General features: G+C 51.2%; 2 protein-coding genes across 14 annotated transcripts in view; one reads left to right on the top strand and one right to left on the bottom strand.

Moving 5' to 3' along the window:
- Positions 1-704: 704 nt before the first annotated feature.
- Spring1 (SREBF pathway regulator in golgi 1) lies at positions 705-18,592 on the bottom strand. Its single transcript, NM_001081236.1, has 5 exons — positions 18,361-18,592; positions 7,993-8,149; positions 4,692-4,843; positions 4,331-4,444; positions 705-2,719 (listed from the first exon to the last, which is right to left on the bottom strand). The coding sequence occupies exons 1-5, from the start codon at positions 18,469-18,471 to the stop codon at positions 2,636-2,638; spliced, it is 618 nt and encodes a 205-aa protein (NP_001074705.1). The 5' UTR covers positions 18,472-18,592; the 3' UTR covers positions 705-2,635.
- Rnft2 (ring finger protein, transmembrane 2) overlaps positions 18,309-18,854 on the top strand; it is a 54,777-nt gene continuing 54,231 nt past the window's right edge. For 4 of the 13 annotated variants that reach the window (XM_006530349.2, XM_006530348.2, XM_030254537.1 and 1 more), the window contains exon 1: positions 18,749-18,847. The gene's annotated coding sequence lies outside the window, so the exon portion shown is untranslated. Of the gene's footprint in view, positions 18,848-18,854 lie in introns of all 13 variants that reach the window. The other 9 variants (XM_017320901.1, XM_006530347.2, XM_030254540.1 and 6 more) reach the window with 5 other exon arrangements.

Below are 18,854 nucleotides of genomic sequence, written 5' to 3'. Positions count from 1 at the left end.
TCCCCTCCCCCAGCTTCTCATCCCTTTAGAGCCCTGCCATTTTGGCCATGCACAATTGATCCCCCTCACTCAGTCATGCCTTTCTCCCCATCCTCTGGATTCTTCCAGCTGCCTCTCTCTTGCTGTCTCTCTCCCCCTCATATCTACAATACAATCCCCTCAACCATACCTTGGAGCGGTCATGTCCTCACTATATGGTTAGATGGTCCCGAATTCCCTAATTAAAAAGCCAAGGCCCTCTCAGCATTAAGTTCCTAATTACCACAACCAATGTTCTTCCATCCATCCCTCTAGCCCTCCACCCCTCATCCCTGCCTTACAGCTTCCCAGGGGCTGCCAACACTGGCCTCTCAGGAGGTCGGCTCTCACTCGGGACACCTCAGAGCACACTCGCAGGTAAACATGTGACCCCGTTTTCTAAATGAAAAGTCATGCTGTTGAGAAGCAGTGGTCCCAGGCTCCAGCCACATTACTTGAGTCTTGTACACAAAACTAACTACAGCCTCTGATCCTAGGAACCCATCAAGGGAGCTCAAACACAACCTTTCAAGGAAGGTGGGCAGGGGCCCTTCACTGGCCAGTGCCACACTTGTCTGAAATCCTGAGAATTTCTAAAGACACACACACACACACACACACACACACACACACACACACACACACCCCTACTTGATTAAAGCACAAAACCACATTCCACAGCCACAGCCAATTTGAAAGTGACATTCGTGTTACAGACTTGGAGTGGATATAGACGACCACTCTGCCCTCTCCTGTCTGGGATAATGGAAGGCCATCTGCTCTTAGGGGGAGACGGTATGGAGGTGATTCTGCACTAGAGGACATGGGGGTGGGATTCAAGACAAGTTCCTGTGTGGGTCTGTTCATTCTGTCTTGGCTGTGGCTCTGGAGGGCCTGTCTCTTGCAATGTCCTCATCAATTGAGTGAAGCACGAGCAGACTGGATTCTTGATCATGACGGCACAGACTATAAACTCACAAACGCACACAGCATGCGTTTCTGGTGCCAAGCCGGGGAGAGCTGGCAACAGATGTGACTGCTCATACTAAAACTTGGGTCAACACTCTAAATATGACCAATGCCACTGGCAACCAAGGGTGGACTCCTCCCAGGGCAGGAGAGTCAGGAGTTTAAGGCTGGTGTCAAACGCATATAGCACATGTCAGAACGTGCCAGAACATTCCAGGATGTGCCAGAACGTGCAGGATCACCCAGTTCTTCTATCAAGTTTGAGTCAACACACCGTGAAGTCCAGAGCAAACAGAAGAGAATCACTGGCATCTAACACTAAAAATCAACTCCCTGGCCAGGGCCGTGGCTCAGGAACAGCAAGTTTGCCAATCCCACACAAAGTCCTGGGTTCGATCCCAGCATGGCAAGACAGAACAAGGGAGCAACTGACAGTCAGTTTGTCCTTCTGTAGAGCTGAGAGAATACAAATCCGATGTGAACAGCAAGAGGAAGCAGGAGGGAGCAGAGGGAAATTCCATCCTGACGGTACAAAGAGCTGTGTTCCATGTGGCCCCGATAGGAAATCTTGAGACTCGCGGCCCGTCCATCCCAGGTCAACCTGAACCAAAACCACAAAACACCGTGGTCCACTGGAAGGGTGGGTCAAAGGTCTTGGGAGGAAGTGTGTGCTAAAGGCTGGCCTGTAAACAGGACAGGAGAGTACGGGAGGAGGTGTCTTGACCTTAGGCTTCAAACCTCCGTTTCAGTCGCTGGTAACAACTGTCCTGTGAGCACTGGACATGGACCTGCCTTTGGGACGCTCCCTAGACTGTGGCTACCACATTCGTCTCCCACTGATGGTGGATGTGAAACTTGCGACAGATTGGACTAAGAGCTGGGGCTTTTCTTTATAAATGCCACCGGGCGTGGAGAGCAGCCAAGAATGAATGGCCACTGTGCATGCACACAGTCGCAGTCCCCCTAGCCTCTGTGACAGACAAGGGAAGGGCTCCCCTGCCCTGAGGATGAGGGGTTTCAAGGAGACACAGCAAACTCCACTGGGAGAGTCAGCCTGGGATTCAGGCTTCCTGTCTACCATTTCAGTATATGAGCACACTGAGGCAGCTCTATGAAGGCTCAGTGGGGACCAGCACCTCCCTGAGGCTTCAGATACCCCTGAATGTTGGGGTATGGATACAAGGGCCTGCTGGTCAGATGTTAAAACAGAACCACAACTGAGTCTGTACACCCGCACTCCCAGAGACTAACTTTCATCCGGTGAAGGAGCATGCACGCACATCCATGCGACGCTCAGGAAATGAGAGCAACGGTCACCTCCTCCAATGTATTCATCTGGACAGGCAGAGGTGTCCTGCACCAAAAAAATTAAAAAATGACCGTACCTTCCACCACTCTGAAAAGTCAATAAATAACTACAAGGTAGGAGCAAAACAGAAGCAAGTGCCTGGCCTCTGACCAGCAGTCCCAGGGGCCTGCAAGGTGCCAGGACCTCATCCAGCCTGCTCTACAGAACAGCTCCGCCCATCAGCTCCAGCTGTCGGTGAGGGAGCTGGAGACACCCAAAGCCACAAGGACCCTTGTGTGGCTTTCTCCTTCTTTACTCCAGTGGACCAGCCTGGTTCTGGGTGTGTATCTCCGTCAGGCCTCACGCCGGGAAGAGTTCAGGCGGGCTCTCTCCATAGCAGTACTTGGCTATGGGGTCACGGTACGTGTTCTCGTGTTGCACACTCTGTTGGCGAAGGAAGACAGGGGTGTGTTAGAGAGGGTCAGCTGCAGTGACAGCCACAGTCCCTGCCAGACCTCTAGCATGCCTAGAAGGTACTATTCTAGCATGACGTAGGATATTGTTGGCTCTGAGTGCCACCAAATAGATAGGACATCCCTGTGCCATTTCTTCTTCTGCCCACCAGGGAGCTTCTCAACAGGCGCACTGCGGGCTGCAGATTCTGAGACTGCTCCATCCATCCGAAAAGAGCAGATGGGATGGCCAGGGCTAACACAGTGCTTGCTCCCAAGTCTGAGAGCCTCAGCTCCATCTCCAGGACCCACAGAGGAGAACGAGAAGCGAGCTGCTGTTCTCTGACCTCCCGTGCACATGGTGGCGTGTCCCGGCCACAATAGTAAATATGAAGAGAACAGACAAACAAAATCAATCTGAAACAGACAAGGAGATACGGTGGAGCAGCGAGATCGGCCGCTGACCCTGTGGTTGGACAGACCCAGTCCCTGGCGGAGTCCTGACACGTCAAAATGCAGTCAGGCCCTAAGGGCCTGTGCACAAGTCAAGCATCCACCCCAAGAGTGCCCTGGCTGGGCACAGCAAGTGAGGTTGAGCCCAGATGATGTCCCGTCCCCACCCCTCTTGACAGATCCCCCCGCCCCCAGCAATTTCTTCTCATACAAACAATTTGAGGCTTTGGCTGGTCTAGAGCTCATTAATTATCCCCTACCAAAGCCATACATCCATATTAATTCCACCTAAGAGATTCGCAGCCTGGGCTCTGGGCACTCGAACCAAGTGGCCATTGAGAACTATCTCTATTTGCACAAGAGGAAGTGACTTGCGGCTTGGACAGCGGCAGGAACCTCCCTAGTCAGTTCCCTTTGCCAGGGTGGGTCAGGAAGAGCAAGTGACCCGACTTCCTTTCCCGCCCACTCACCTGAGAAGCCCCCTCCTCATGGAGACCAGTGGAATTTCACATTCTCTCCGCTCCCTCTATCCTGTCCCAGAGATGGGAAGGGGGATTAACGAGCACAAAGCCGGAGTGTATCCTAGAAGGGTGTGCTTGTGTAAGAGACGTGTGGTTGTCTGAGAAAGGGCAGAGACAAGCGCTTAGCCAGAAAGACTGGGTAGGCAAGATGGCTTAGCCTGAAAGGTGCTGGCTGCCAATGCTTGGTCCTCGAGATATACATTGGTGTAGACAGAGAACAGACTCTCACAAGTTGTCCTCTGACTTGTGTCTGTGGCTCTGAGCCCAGAATAAACGGAAAAGGGAAGATAAACAGAGATGGGGTTGGTGATGGTGGCAGAGGCCCTCCAGCGCACTCCCTGCTATGAGAACAGACAGTCAATGGCAGGCAGTGTGTGCCCACCCTAGAAGCCTCAGATATATCCATGTGCCTGACTCTCCTATCCCCTTGGATCCTAATTCGAACCACAACTCTGCCCTAGAGCAAGTACTACTGCCTCCTCTCAATGGCTGGTACTGGATCTAACTCTCTCACCCCCTAACACAGCAGAACGTCAATGAAGCCCCTTTCCTCCCTGGCTCTACCCAGATCGGTCAGCTAGGGTTCTCCAGCTCTGTCTCTCTCTTCCATCCCCAGCACCACTTCTGACCTGGGAGGAGGTCCTGCATTTAGCCAAGCACAGTTCGAAGTGGTCTTCAACTGCCATGAAGAGGTTCTGGAAGGCCACAGCTGCCCGGTTGAGGAAGCGCTCCAGGAGAAGTTGCTATGGAAACAAGGCATTTGGTATTAGTAAGTGCTGGCCGAGCTGGCCCACAGGGAGGGCAAGGAGCCAGGTCTCTCTCATTCACCAGATACCTAGTTAGCAATAGCATTGTCCTCTCTGCAGAAGGAACTGTGAGGCAGGGAGACCAGCTCCTCCCTCGGGAGAGGCCACTGCACCATCAGAACACTGCAGGAGATGCCTAGCTACCCCCCTAAAATGCACAGAACACAAGGGATGGGACCCGTACCTTGCTGGGCTGCAGGCAGCAGGAGACGCAGTACTCGTAGGCTTCACAGCAGCCATTGGCCAGGCACCCATCACAGCAGTACTGCTTTGTGCTGGGGACGCTGACGTCGCAACAGCCATTCGCCAGCAGGTCCTTCCTCTCGCAGACATAGCCTGAAACCAGAGGCAGAGCTCAGCGGGAAGCTAGCCACCTGTGTTCCCTCTGAGGATGAAGAACTGCACAGGAAGAAGGCAGGCAGGAGCCAGGGCACCCTGAGCATCAGGACCAGACATGGAAACGTGTCTAGGGCTGGCTTCACCTGGGCAGAGGATGACGGGAAGTTGGACCCCTCAGTCATCGATAGATCTGAGTTGTTACCACGCTCCGCCCCTTTCCAGTCTACTGCTTGAGTGTGAGCTTCTTGCCAGACCATGCCCTGTCTGTGCAGCTGGGATGCTAATGGAAGCACGCAGCCTTTCACCTGGGCTTTAACAAAACAGTCCAAGACAGGAAACGAGGCACCCATTCACAAAAACAAGTGCCTTGCGGATTTAAAAAGCAAACATGTGGCTTTTGATGGCTCGTGGCTGTTGTGGTCATTTGAAGGGGCTGCTAAAACAGGAGGCCACAGTCAACCTTCGTGACTCTGCTTCCGGTGTTTGCATACCAACAGGGGGAGACACAACCACAAGCACCCCCCTAGAATTAGGGGTGTTCTCAAATCCTCAAAAGAGAGAAAAACCTAATTCGCTCCACAACTGTGAAACTGCATCACGTAGATATGTGCACATCGAGCGCCATGTCAGTCAGGCTCCCTCACTGAGACTACTTAACTGCTCAGGGCTTCTAGGCAGACTGTTCCCTGCACTGTGAGGAACAGGACAGAAAAATATGTAAGTCTATGAGGGCCACCACCCAACCTCGAACACGCCCCCAGTGGCCATTTAGGTCCTCAGGTATGTGTGCATGTGAGAGAGCCTCAGGTGTATGGGGAGGTGCGGCGGGGGCGGGGGGGGGGGGGGATCAGGTGTGTATGGACCCTCGGGTGTATGCAGGAGCCCTCTGGTGTGTGTGTATGTACCCTAAGGTGTGTGCAGGGGCCTTCTGTTAAGAATGGGGGGCCCCTCGGGTGTGTGCAGAGGCTCTCAGGTGTATGTGTGTGTGTAGACCCTAAGGTGTGTGCAGAGGCCTTCTGGTGAATATGGGGGGCCCCTCGGGTGTGTGCAGGGGCCCGCAGCTGTGCAGCAGCTGTTCCCAACCAGCCAGTCTGAGCACCCCAGCTCTGTCCTCAAGAGAACAAGGCTGGCGGAGGATGACTTGTTTTTTAGAGCTGCTCTGGAAAACAAGGTCTGTGTGGGAGCTGGCAGAACACTGGCGATCGGGGACACCAGAGGGCCCTCAATACTTGGGAGACCAGGGGAGACGCCAACCTCTCCCAGTGCAGGGAAAGGCTGGCGTCTGTTGTTTCTGCTGCTGCTGCTGCTGCTGCTGCATCTCACGGGTAGTGATGAACATTCTGATGTCCTGGTAAACACTTCCTTCCCAGATGCCCTGACTCACGCTGTTGACAAGGCTTCTAAACAGAATTCCCAGAGAGCCCGTGCGTTCCTCAGGATTCTACCCTGGATGAGAGCAACACAGCAACTCCGTCTGTGTCAAGAATACTGTGCACCCCAATAACACCAGCTGACACTAACACCCCGATATCACCCACTGACACTCACTGTCCTTTCCTTTGGGAAGCTGGAAGCTGACATCTCAGGCCTGGTCCTACCGTTACCAACTCCCAGATCTCGGCTTTGAACTCTGGTACTCACCTCTCCATGACCAGGTCTAATCTCTGGGAAGAGAGAGCAAGCTCACCCAGGCCTCTCTCCCCATGTGTCATGCAAAAATTACCTTTTACTTTCTGAAGTCATCCTTATGTTTAATTGGATGTGTGAGTACATGTGAGTGCAGATTCCTGCAGAGGCCAGAAGAGGGAGCTGCCTGTCCTGGATGCCGGGACTCAAAACCAGGTCCTCTGGAAAGAGCAGTCAGTGCTCTTGGCCACACACCCATTTCTCCAACCTTTCTTATCTGATACACACACACAAACACACACACACACGCACACACACATCATACATAGAACTGGGTCATCATGATGTTTCAAAACACATATACACCAGCCGGTGTGGTGGCTCATGCCTTGAATCCCAGCGCCCAGGAGAGATGGGCATATCTCTCTGAGTTCGAGGTCAGCCTGGTCGACAGAGCGAGCCCCAGTACAGCCAGGGCCCCACAGAGAAAGCCTGTGGTGCGTACCAGCTCTAAGGATGTTATTCTTACCAAGTCCTGGGAGACCAGGGCAGGCAAATGTGTTGGTCTTGCCTGGGAAATTAACTTCCAGCTTTTGAAAAGTTTGTGACTCTAATTGGCTATCTTGTTTAACAGTGCTGTTACCCTGGCGACACGGTGGCATCTCGTTGCTAAACAGCATCAACAGTTGCAAGTTTTCTTTATTAAACCACTTCCCCCATATTTATAATGGCAAAGTAAAACCTGCTGCCCTTGTGGGATTTTTATTGATTAAGAAGCTGAAGGAGTGTGAGTCTTTGTCTGACCTAAATTAACAATTTGTAGCTATAGCTATGATAAAAACTGCCATCTAACACTAAAACAGCCTGTTGTCCTCTGACTGCCACATACATGACATGGTGTAACAGACACACACACACACACAAACACAGAAACACAGACATACACAGACACACACACACACAGACACATAAACACATAGACACAGACAGACAGACATACATATATACATAGAGACCACACACAAACACACACAGACACACACACACATACACACACAAACACAGACACAGAGAGACACACACATACACACACATATACACAGACTACACACACACAGAGACACACACAGACACACATATACACAAGACACACATATCACACACAGACACACATATACACACAGACACACATATCACACACAGACATACACATACATACACACACACACACACACACACACACACCAATTAGAGAGACAAGATGAGGAACCCCATGCCTGTGCCTGGTAGGCGGTGGCCTGGCTCTGAGGCTAAGGCTGGTGCTGTAGGCAGAGGGAAATGCTAGGAGTCTGGGTGTTCAGCCAAGCCTCCCAGATGCTGCAGGGAGCCTGGGATGGAGAGGAGAGTGTGAAAGACAGACAGGGAAATCCCTGAAGACTAGCAAGAAGGGCAAAAGCACTGGGAGGGAAGGCTATCAAACCCAGAGTCTCTGCACCTTGAGTGCAGGGAGGGAGACATACCCAGCTCATCAGTGAGGAGGTGTTTTCCTTGGACAGAGTTCCGGCACTGGTTGCTGGGTCGGCTGCTGTTGCCTAGGTTAAACTGCACCTTCCACGGGATGGGCTGTTCCCGGTCTTGAACCTGGAGGAGGTTCCGGTCTCTCACAGCCCTCTCTTCCTGCAAGGAGACCACAGCGAGAGAGGAGGGGTCAAGGCGCTTTTCCTGCATTTTCTCACTTGCCCTAAAGGCATCTATACCTCCATCTCTCTACCCTCGACCCAACCCTTGGGCACAGGTGCCATCTATGTCATCAGGGAAACCTGGCAAGTTAAAGCTACTCTCCCCAGTTACTGCATTGATGTGCAGGGCCCCAGAAGCAGACAAAAGATTCTGTGAAATCCGGGGTGGGGTGGGGGGAGCAAAAACTTTTCTCTCTGCTAGCAACTTAAGTTTTTAGATACTAATACACACACCATGGAACAGAACACAAAGCCCAAATACTTTTACAACCAGGAGGAAACTATGTAATTCTAATCATCTCAGGCTGTCTGATACCTCTAGACCAGGAGGCCTCAGCCGAATAAGTGACAAGTACTCACATACAAAACTTCTAAATGGGACTGGGGATGACTTCAGGACCAGACGAAGCCTGACAACCTGCAAGGCTCATCCTTTGTGTGACAGCACACAGCAGTCACCCTTATGATTACTTTCAGATGCCTTTCTGCCTACACGGCCCTTTGCCTTGCTGAGCCAGGAGAGGAGTGGCCCCTGGGTGAGAGCCTGGATCCCTACAGGATCCACACCATTGAGCTAGGAGGAGAAGCCCAGCTGCTGGAAAGATAGAGAAGCACAAGGTGGTCACATCTTTGGAAGCTTCTAGCCATGAATGTGTAACAAAAGACCTCTAAAAGGCCCTCTCCTGTTGCGCTTCTCATCCTGTAGTTCAGGCCTGCCTGAAACTCATGGCAATGCTCCTGCCTCGGCCTCCTAAATGCTGTGATTATAGGTGTGAGGCACCATGGCCTGTTGGTTTTGGAGGTTTTTTTTTTGTTTTTTGTTTTTTTTCTAATTAATTAATTAATTTATTTATTTATTATATTTAAGTACACTTAGCTGTAGCTGTCTTCAGACGCACCAGAAGAGGGCATCAGATCTCATTACGGGTGGTTGTGAGCCACCATGTGGTTGCTGGGATTTGAACTTCGGACCTTCAGAAGAGCAGTGGGGTGCTCTTACCCACTGAGCCATCTCACCAGCCCCCAGTTTTGGAGGTTTTAAGGCAGGGTCACCCTCTGCAACCCCAAATGGCCGCAGGTCCTCCTGCAACAGCCTGCCAGGTGCTGCTGGGACTACGGGATTATGGTGTGCACCACCACGCCTGCTATCCCCATGGCTGGTGTTTTTTAAGCCTCAATAATGTTGCTCAGTAACTATGGAGACCCTGCGCATTGCATCGGATGGCAACACAGACAATTCAGGGAAACAGACAGGATCTTTGTAGTTACTGTGGGAAGGCAATCTGGGAAGTTGTTGAAGTTGAATATGCATAAACCTTGCTCTAGGAAACTTTACTGAGTGCCATCCCACAGGAACCATACACGGAGGTTTCCCATAGCTCTCTGTTTCAATGGTAGGAAAAACATAAACAAAACAAAAACCCCAAAACAACAACAAAAACCTAGAAACCCAACACCACGGAAATGTCTGACTAAACACTAGCAGGGACACACTATCATCAGAGCTAAGTTCTCATGACACCTCCCCACATGTTCACCTCTGACCTGTGACCTCTGACCCAGGGCATACTGGAGTCACCATCGGCTGATCTCAACACTAAGTGGATAGTAAAGCATTTCCAAGGACCCACGTTATCTAGATAATCACATTGCCATGGATCCACCATGTCAATGTGCCATCATTAAGAACACAGCCTCCACAGGCCAGCAACAGCCCCCTGGTTCTGCACGCAGGATGACCCTGCAGTTCGGTGTGGGGGTGTGAGAAAGTCCTGTCAATCACTTGCAGATGGAAGTGCCAGACAGTGCCTAGCCTCCCCAAAGTTTGATGAACCCTCTGAGGTATCATCAGCTGGCCTCTCTCCTACCACAAGCCCGGCAGGTCTAGGTTCCCCTTTTTCAGTTTGCTCAATGTAAAAACAGTCTCTTCAAGATGGCTTTCCTGTGGCCTGCCTTTCCTTTTTTGGTTCTTTTAAAGGCTATGGCTAGGTGGCACAGGACAGGACAGGTAGCTGTTACCTCAGTTACAGAAAGAGAAGGGCTGAGAGCAAGAACCCGTGGGAGACAGGGGCCCCCTTAGGCGCAGCCTGTGGATCAGGAGCAGACCTTAGCTGAAGCCTGGAGCAATGGACCCCAGAAGGACCTCAACCATGGACCCTGTTCCTGGTGAACAGGAGGGCAGTTCTCCAGCACCTGAACGTGTCAAACATGAATATTCGAAACCTCTACCGTGGCTAAATCGTGGCTGTGGTGCACTTTTGGAGGCAGGGTGGAAGGGACAGGAGATCTTCTTCCACCCAGTGGGTTACTGGACTTCCCTACTGAGTTCCCTCTGGGCTGTCTTATCTTTGAGCACTTCACCAAGTATATGATTTTCTTCATTCCAGACCCATTCAAAGCTGGGCGTGGCAGTACGAATATTTAATCCAGTACTCAAAGAGGCAGAGGCAGGTGAATCTCTGCAGATTCAAAGCCAGCCTGGTCTATCTACACAGAGATGATTCAGGACAGCCAGGGCTACAGTGAGAAACCTTGTCTCAACAACAAGGAAAAAATATCCATTCAAAGGGGATTTTCACAGAGTGCCATGGACACTTTAGACAAGTGCTCCAATGGGCTGCTGACAAAGGCTTCCGTGTGAATCAGATCCACCCAACCCTCGAGGTGTTAGCTGTCCACAGATCCTGCAGAGGAAAGATGGGATCCGGAGTGGGGGGAGCACAAGAGAATGTTCTCTGTAAACAGTTGTGTAGCCTGCATAGCTAATGGACATAGCCTCTCCTCAAATTTTCAGGAGGTTAATTAGGAAGTGGGCTGTGTTAGTTTTTATGGGTAATCATAACAGTCAAATGAGAGACATGTCCCATGGAAGACAGTGACAGTGACAGTGTACTCACATTCATAAAATAATAATCATTTTTTAAAAAGATGTTTTTAATTTATTTTATGTATATAAGTGCAGTGTAGCTGTCTTCAGACACACCAGAAGAGGGCATCAGACCCCATTACAGATGGGTGTGAGCCACCATGTGGTTGCTGGGATTTGAACTCAGGACCCCTGGAAGAGCAGTCAGTGCTCTTAACCACTGAGCCATCTCTCCAGCCCCCCCCCCCAATAAAGAACTCTTAAAAACGAGATTTACTTTTATTATTGTGTGTATGTGGGGGTGAGGGTTTGCATACAGAAGCCAGAAGAAGGCATTAAATCCCATGGAACTAGAGTTAGCAGGTGCTGCTGGCTGGGAACAGAACCCAGGTCCTCTGCAAAAGCAGCCAGCACTCTTAGCCACAGCGCCGCCTCTGCAGCACCCTCCCCTTCCCCCAGAGAGTTTGTAAAGATGGGGAAACACTTGTACATTAATTGGGGGGGGGGGAATGGGGGGAACAACAGCACACCTCAAGTGAGAGAAGCAAAACCATTCAGATGAAACAGAAGGAAGAAATGACACCCAAATGTCCCAGTAGCTCTTCCTGTGGGTGACCCCGTGCCCATGCCATGCCTCGAAAATGTTGCAGAGCTCAAGTCTTTGTTGGTACCCAATTTAAAATTGGGGTTGGGTAAGGGGAACAACACAGGGGGCAGCTCTCTACACTCATCACGTCTTATACAATGCCTATATGGTGGTTTGATTAAGAATGCCCCCCCCCCCCCGCGCCCCAGGTTCAAGTATTTGAATACATATATACTTGGTCCCCAGTTGGTGGAATTTTTTCGGAAGGATTAGGAGGTGTGGCTTTGGAGGAGGAGAAGTATCACTGGGGGTGGGGCTCTGAGGTTTCAAAAGCCCAAGTTAGCGCCCCAGCCAACCAAACTCTAAGCTGCCCAGGTCACGGTGTATAATCAGAGAGATAGAAAAGCAACAAAGACAACAACCTTAGACAATCTGCATCTTCCCAGCAGAACTCACTGACCTGCCCTCCCTCCCTCCCACTCCTGCAGCAGGCACCCAGGGAGTAGACTTCAGTGCCCGCTCCGCCTCCATCCCCCGTGCATAGGCCACTCGGCGCCACTCACCATCCCCAACACTCTCCCCTGATGGCATCCTCTCTGCCCTCCCATCTCTCCAGCAATTTAAATTATCCCCTAAAGCATTAATTAGGATAAAAACCAAAGAAAAGAGGCATCCCAGGATCCAAGGCAACGGGGGTCAGCAGCTGTCTGGGCAGAGACCGTTGTACAAGCTTGAGAAGTCTCAGGGATGCAGAGCCAAGGACGGGGGGGGGGGGGGGAGGGAGGGAGGGGGGGGCGACACTTGTGCGCACCACAGCCTCCTCTCTATCTGGGATGAGCATCTTTTCTTCCTAGCCCACCTCCACGTCAGAGATTTGAGGGGAAGGCCAGGCCAAGTGAGACCCACCGGGCACCCAGCTGCAGGTGGCAGGTGGCAGTCAGCCAAGCAAGAAACCAAGTCAGGATGGGACTGACTCACAATGGCAGAGCACAGAGAAGAACCTGTGCAAGAACGACTGGTCCAAGCCAGTGAGGACCCACAGTGAGAGCTCGTGCCTACAGATGGATTCTCAAAACTCAGTGGGCTTAGTGGGTGAAAGGTGCTTGCCACCAGGCCGGACAACCTAAATTCAATCCTGGGGGACCAACATGATGGAAAGGAAGGACTCCCCCAAACTGTCCCCTGACCTTATGCACTCTTTCCTTTCCCACAACACTACACAAACACACACACATAAATAAATAAGAATGCAATACATTTTCAGACAGGAAGTTGACTGGAGACTGTTTAGGTCTGAGAGGGAGAGCAAGTCCATGAAGGTGTCCTCAATTGTGACTGTGGTAACAGTTACCTCACTGTGACCTTACTAAAGCCACTGGGATATGCACTCGGGTGAGCTGTGTATGGCTTTGGAAGGTGAACTGTAGGTCAGCGTGTGCACATGGGCTCTGAGCATGGCCTACCCACTCACAAGCACTCAGAAATGTCCTGCTCTGTGAAGAGATCTTCGCAGATCTGCCAAATGGTGACACACTTCTGTCACATTATATACCACGCTTGTTCTTGTCACAGCTAATGGAAGTTAACAACTCAGGGGAGGAAACACAGTCTCCAAAAGTCTGATTTTTCTCTTGAATTCCATTTTATGTCTGGCAGTGGAGAACATCAACTGTCTCTGAGGGAGCAGGCTCTCTCCCAAGTCTTTTTATTTTTTTTTTATTTTATTTTTTATTTTATGTATATGAGTACAATGTTGCTGGATTTAGACATACCAGAAGAGGGCATCAGATCCCGTTAAAGATAGTTGTGAGCCACCATCTGGTTGCTGGGAATTGAACTCAGGACCTCTGGAAGAGCAGTCAGTGCTCTTAACCACTGAGCCATCTCTCCAGCCCCTCTCCCAAGTCTTATAAACAAACCATTGACCGACCACTCATTCCTCTAGGTGAGATGTGGGGAGGGGTGGGGCTGACTAGTTTAACTGGTAACTCATGTGTCAGCTAGCGTTCAGTATGCAGAAGGCAGCACAGGCTGCCTACCTCCCACCTCAGCAGAGTAGTTGAAAGCTTTCAATCGGTCATTTTCCCAGCCTCCTCCTCAGTGAGCCAGCAACTGCATCTGTCCAGGCAACAGGGAAAGAATCTACTCTAAGGCAAATGCTAATGGCTCATGCCCTAGTGTGCTGAAAGCACTTTCTACCATGACCGGTTACTACTAGGACAAGTGTCACCACAGCTGAACACAGCCAACATGGTTTATTAAGTGTTCTTTCAAAACTAACTCGGACCTCACAGACTCCTTGAAGCGGGCTCTCTTGGGGTGTGCAAACTAACTGGCTAAGTTACTCTGAAAAGCCCCAAGAGCTTAACACAATACACATTTCTTGTCTGTGCCACCAGTGGTGTCCCTCGGTGAGCAAAGACAGCACTACAGGGTGGGAACTACAGATGTATCTAGACCAGACTCCTCCCCTCTCCCACCTCCTCATCTTTAAGGAACTCTCCCTGCAGACTGGGATCTATTACTATGTAGTCACTATGTAGTCACTATGTAGACTCATAGCGATCTGCATGCCTCAACCTCCCAAGTGCTGGGACCAAAGGTGAGTGCTTCCATTCCCAACTTTAAAAACACTTCACTCGGGATGCTGGCTTACGTCTGTCACCTTGTCACAAAAGAAGAACCTCAGTTTGAAAATCCCAGCTGGTCTGCATCACATTCACAATCCACACCTCCTCAAAGAAGCCTAATCCCTAACCACACCCAAGTCCTAAGAAAAGGACTTCGCTCCACAGCGAAGTAGTTTGGCCACAGGACATGAAGATGAGACAGATGAGTGACATCCAGACTGCGGCTCCACTTCACAAACAGAAGGTCAAGCAACACAGGTAGAAAACAGCCTGAAACCAGAGAATGGAAGACATGACAGCCACAAATGAGTCTTAGGCAAAGCAACCCTAACAGTCTATAGGGATGCCCCAAGAGCCACACAGGAGAGTGCTCCAAGAACCATCAGGAGAGTGCTCTAAGAACCATCAGGAGAGTACTCTAAGAGTCATCAGGAGGGTGCTCCAAGAGCCACACAGGAGGGTGCTCCAAGAACCATCAGGAGAGTTCTCTAAGACTCATCAGGAGAGTGCTCCAAGAGCCTCATAGGGGAGTGCTCCAAAAACAGCACAGGAGAGTGCTCCAAGAGCCAACAGGAGAGTGCTCCAAGACCTTCATAAGGGAGTGCTCTAAAAACAGCACAGGTGGGTGCTCCAAGAGCCAACAAGAGAGTGCTCCAAGAGCTGCACAGGAGAGTGCTCCAAGAGTTAACAGCAAATTGCTCTAAGAGCTTCACAGGGGAGTGCTCCAAGAGCCAAAAGGAGAGAGTGCTCCAAGAATCAGTGTTAAAACACAGGTGAGGGCTATTCTCTGTACCCTAGGTAGGGCAAGAGCACAAGGCTGGCTGAGGTATCAGCCACTCTCTTAAAGGTATCACATCCCAACCTGATAGTACACCCCACCAACCACTTCTAAGACCTCCACTGCACAGGTGAAAGCCAGGTAGACGTGCAACAGTTCCAGGACCAACAGAGTTGCATGTAGCTATCCAGTGGTGAACTGACTGCCTACCCCCATCCCAAAATCAATGTTAAACCCTTCACACCCAAGATGACATTAGCAGAGCAGTGAAAACACAGACTGAGAAGTGGGGTGTCTCCTATGTAACCAGAATTCTGTGAGATCATGGGGTGGAGTCCCCATGAATGGACTGGTAGCCTTGAAAGGGGCTGAAGGGACCAGGGTGTATTCTCCACTATGCGAGAATGAAGCAGGCCAGGGGGCACCACCACACGTGGAATCAGTTGGCATCCCCGTCTGATACCTCCCAGCTGCCAGAGTGCATGTGTGGTGTTCAGGCCACCAGAGTCCATGGTGGGGTTTCAGTTGCCCACACTCAGCACACAGTTCTTCTCACCCTCATGGAACTTGATCTCACACAGGTTCTCCACATGTCCAGAGTGTTTAGTCATCTACTGGCCAAAAGCCCCATCATGACAAGGGGACAGCACAGGATGGCAAAGATAATCAGTACTCTGGCTTCAGAGGAAACAGAACAAACAAATAAACAAACAAACAAACTAGAGGTTTCATAATGACCCTTGTATAGTCTTAAATCGCAAGCAAAAAAAAACAAAAATAAATAAATAAATAAATAGATGCAAGCAAGGCAGCCAGGGGTGGTGCATGCCCTCAGTCCCAGCACTCAGGCAGATCTGTGGGTTCAAGACCAGCCTGGTCTACAGAGTGAGTTCCAGAATAGCTAGGGAGATACTTATACCTACCCTACCACAGACAGACAGGAAGACACACACACACACACACACACACACACACACACACACACACACACGTGTCAAGTAATTAAAATGGGGCTGTAGGAAAGGTCACTACGTAGACAACATCTGAGCCAAGATTATTAAAAATAAATAAATAAATAAATAACCTGGCTTAGGAGAAAAGTCGTCACCTCAACCAAGACTCACTTGAACCAACATCTGGTCAACATCTGGTCCCCAGGAAGTGCCTGGGGGGTTCGGGTAGAGATGAAGGCTGCAGTGTCCGAACAAAACACGCAGGTCTCTGTTCTCAAAAAACATTATGTTGAGCAAGAGGGTGAGGTAACACACAAGCAAACACACAAACAAGAAATGCTGGGTTAGTAATTACCACAAAGGCAAGTGGCCAGACGATGGGCAGGAGACTGCACTACAGTGAGGCACCGGGCATGGCCCGAATCACTGACTACGGTCAGTTAGATCCAAACTGACCAAAAGTAGTTCAGTCACACAGACAATGTAGATGAACCCTCTTCGCTTGAGCAAAGGATTACACATTTGAGAAGGCCTGTGGTGGAAACCTTGTCTAGACTATCACCCTAGGACAGACTGTGAGACAAAGCAGAAGCAGACTGGCCAGGCTATGGCACCAGACCAGGAACAGATGACAGTGTCTTGCCCCTGAAGGGGCATCAGAAGTAATTCAAGCAAATGAGTGTCTTAGTTAGCATTTGACTGCTGTGAACAGACACCATGACCAAGGCAACTCTTATAAGGACTACATTTAAATGGGCTGGCTTACAGGTTCAGAGGTTCAGTCCGTTATCATCAAGGCAGGAACATGGCAGCATCCAGACAGGCATGATGCAGGCAGAGCTGAGAGTTCTACATCTCCATCTGAAGGCTGCTAGTGGAAGACTGACTCCCAGGCAGCTAGGGTGAGGGTCTTAAGCCCACATCCACAGTGACACACCTACTCCAACAAGGTCACACCTCCTAATAGGGCACTGTAGAGCCAGAGTTTTGGGGCCTGAAGTGACAGGAAGAAATGAACAGCCTAACTGTGTCAACAGTGATGACATACGTCACTTAGTGAGATGCTGAGGACTGGAGAGGTATAAATCTGGCAGAAGAAAGGCAAGAGTTCTGTTCCAGGTGGGTGCAATGGAGACAATTATCAGAATGTGGAAAAGCCAATGGAGACAATTATCAGAATGTGGAAAAGCCAGACAGGATTACAAGGTCAAATCTGGGCAAGAGAGTAAGACACGCCCCCCCCCCCCCCCAGGAGTGACTGTGCAAAAGCGCAACCATTCAAAAGACGGACTGTGATACAGAAAACCAGAGAACTATATTCGTAAGAACAGCAAAACAGGATCAAAGGGTGCACAGGAGCAGGAAAGGCGGAGGGGCAGGTGACCTACAAAATGCAACTCAGTCAAGTGTGGTTTCTAGGCAAATGCTGGGAACTGGTTCCTACTACAGTGGGATGCCAGGTCTCTAGGAACTCTCTACCAGGACAAAAACGGGAAAGGGAGGTTGAGAAATTAAAAATAAAAAAATAAAAAATAAAAATCTACCCAACCAAGTTGTGCCCCAAAAGGGAGCCTGTTGGGTCACCCAGGTGAACAGGCACAGAGAGCCCTTGGCCACTTCCTGGTCTAGCCATCTCTACCTCCTGCCCATCAAGAAGCCTGGGGCTGTGCGGAGCAGGGAACGCGACAGAGGAGGGTGCACAGGTCTGAGGACCCCATTCTGCCTGGCCTACCAGCCAGATCCCGCACGGAAGAGGGGCGGTACAAAGACCTGCAGTGGGACGCCTCCCTTAGCGGCCTTCGATTCACAGGAGGACAGGAGGAGGATCACACAATCGGAGGGAGGAGGACTAGAGGGTTGAGGACTAGAGAGCTGAAGGGAGGACCAATGGATGATCCAGGGACTGAAAGGAAGAGGCTCAGAGGCTCAGAGGGAGGACTGAATGGCTGCATATCAGGAGGACTACAAGGTGGAGGACAGGAGAGAGGAGCATCAGAGGACAGAGGATCAAGGGAGGGAGGAACTGTGAGGATCGAGGAGGAGGGGTTGGAAAAGAACAGAGGGTGAGAGGTAAGAAGTTGGAGGGCAGAGGAGAACAGAGGATGGGGAGGCAGAGAATTCGAGGGAGGAGGAGGAGTGGAGGACGGAGGGAGCTAGGGAGGGGAAAGGAGAAGGGCAGAGGACAACGCAACGGAGGGAGAAGGGCTGAAGGAGGATTTTAGATCAGAGGGAGGAGTGCTCAGGAGGAGGATTAGAAGAACGATGGGGAGAAGGACATAGTATTTGAGGGAGGAAGCAGGATCGGAAGGACGGAGGTCCTGAGAGAAGTCGCTTACCTGCTTGAAGGTGCTGCTGAGGAAGTAAACTAGCGAGAGGCCGAAAACCAGGGCGAGCACCCAGCGCTTGCGCAGGAGCCGGCGCCACAGCAGCGCCGCCAGGTTCAGCATCCCGGTAGGGCGCAGGCGCAGAGACGACCCCACGGCATGACCCCTGCAATCCGCTTCCAGCACTGCTTTACCTTCCCGCAGCCAACGCGCCGGCCACGTGATCCGCCGCACGCCCCGCCCCACCTAGTGACGCCAACGCCAGGCCCCTCCATGCCTCCTCGCCATTGGTTCTGCCGGAGCCTCGGCTCTCCATTGGCTGAATGTGACGGCAGGGGCGGACCTTCTCGGACTAGAGGCAGGCCTCCCTGTGCGAGGGTCCTAGCGCCGATCGCGTTCTCGGTGGCACTGCCGGCCGGAAGTCACGTGGCGCCCTGGCCACGCCAGGGATTGGCTAGGCTGGATTAGCAGAGGCCGTGATTGCTGCAGTGTCTGGCAGGTAAATG

This window comes from Mus musculus, chromosome 5 (assembly GCF_000001635.26).
Source record: "Mus musculus strain C57BL/6J chromosome 5, GRCm38.p6 C57BL/6J".
Taxonomy (NCBI): domain Eukaryota; kingdom Metazoa; phylum Chordata; class Mammalia; order Rodentia; family Muridae; genus Mus; species Mus musculus.
The sequence above is the reverse complement of the archived record's forward strand: the minus strand, read 5'-3'. Positions and strand labels throughout refer to the sequence as shown.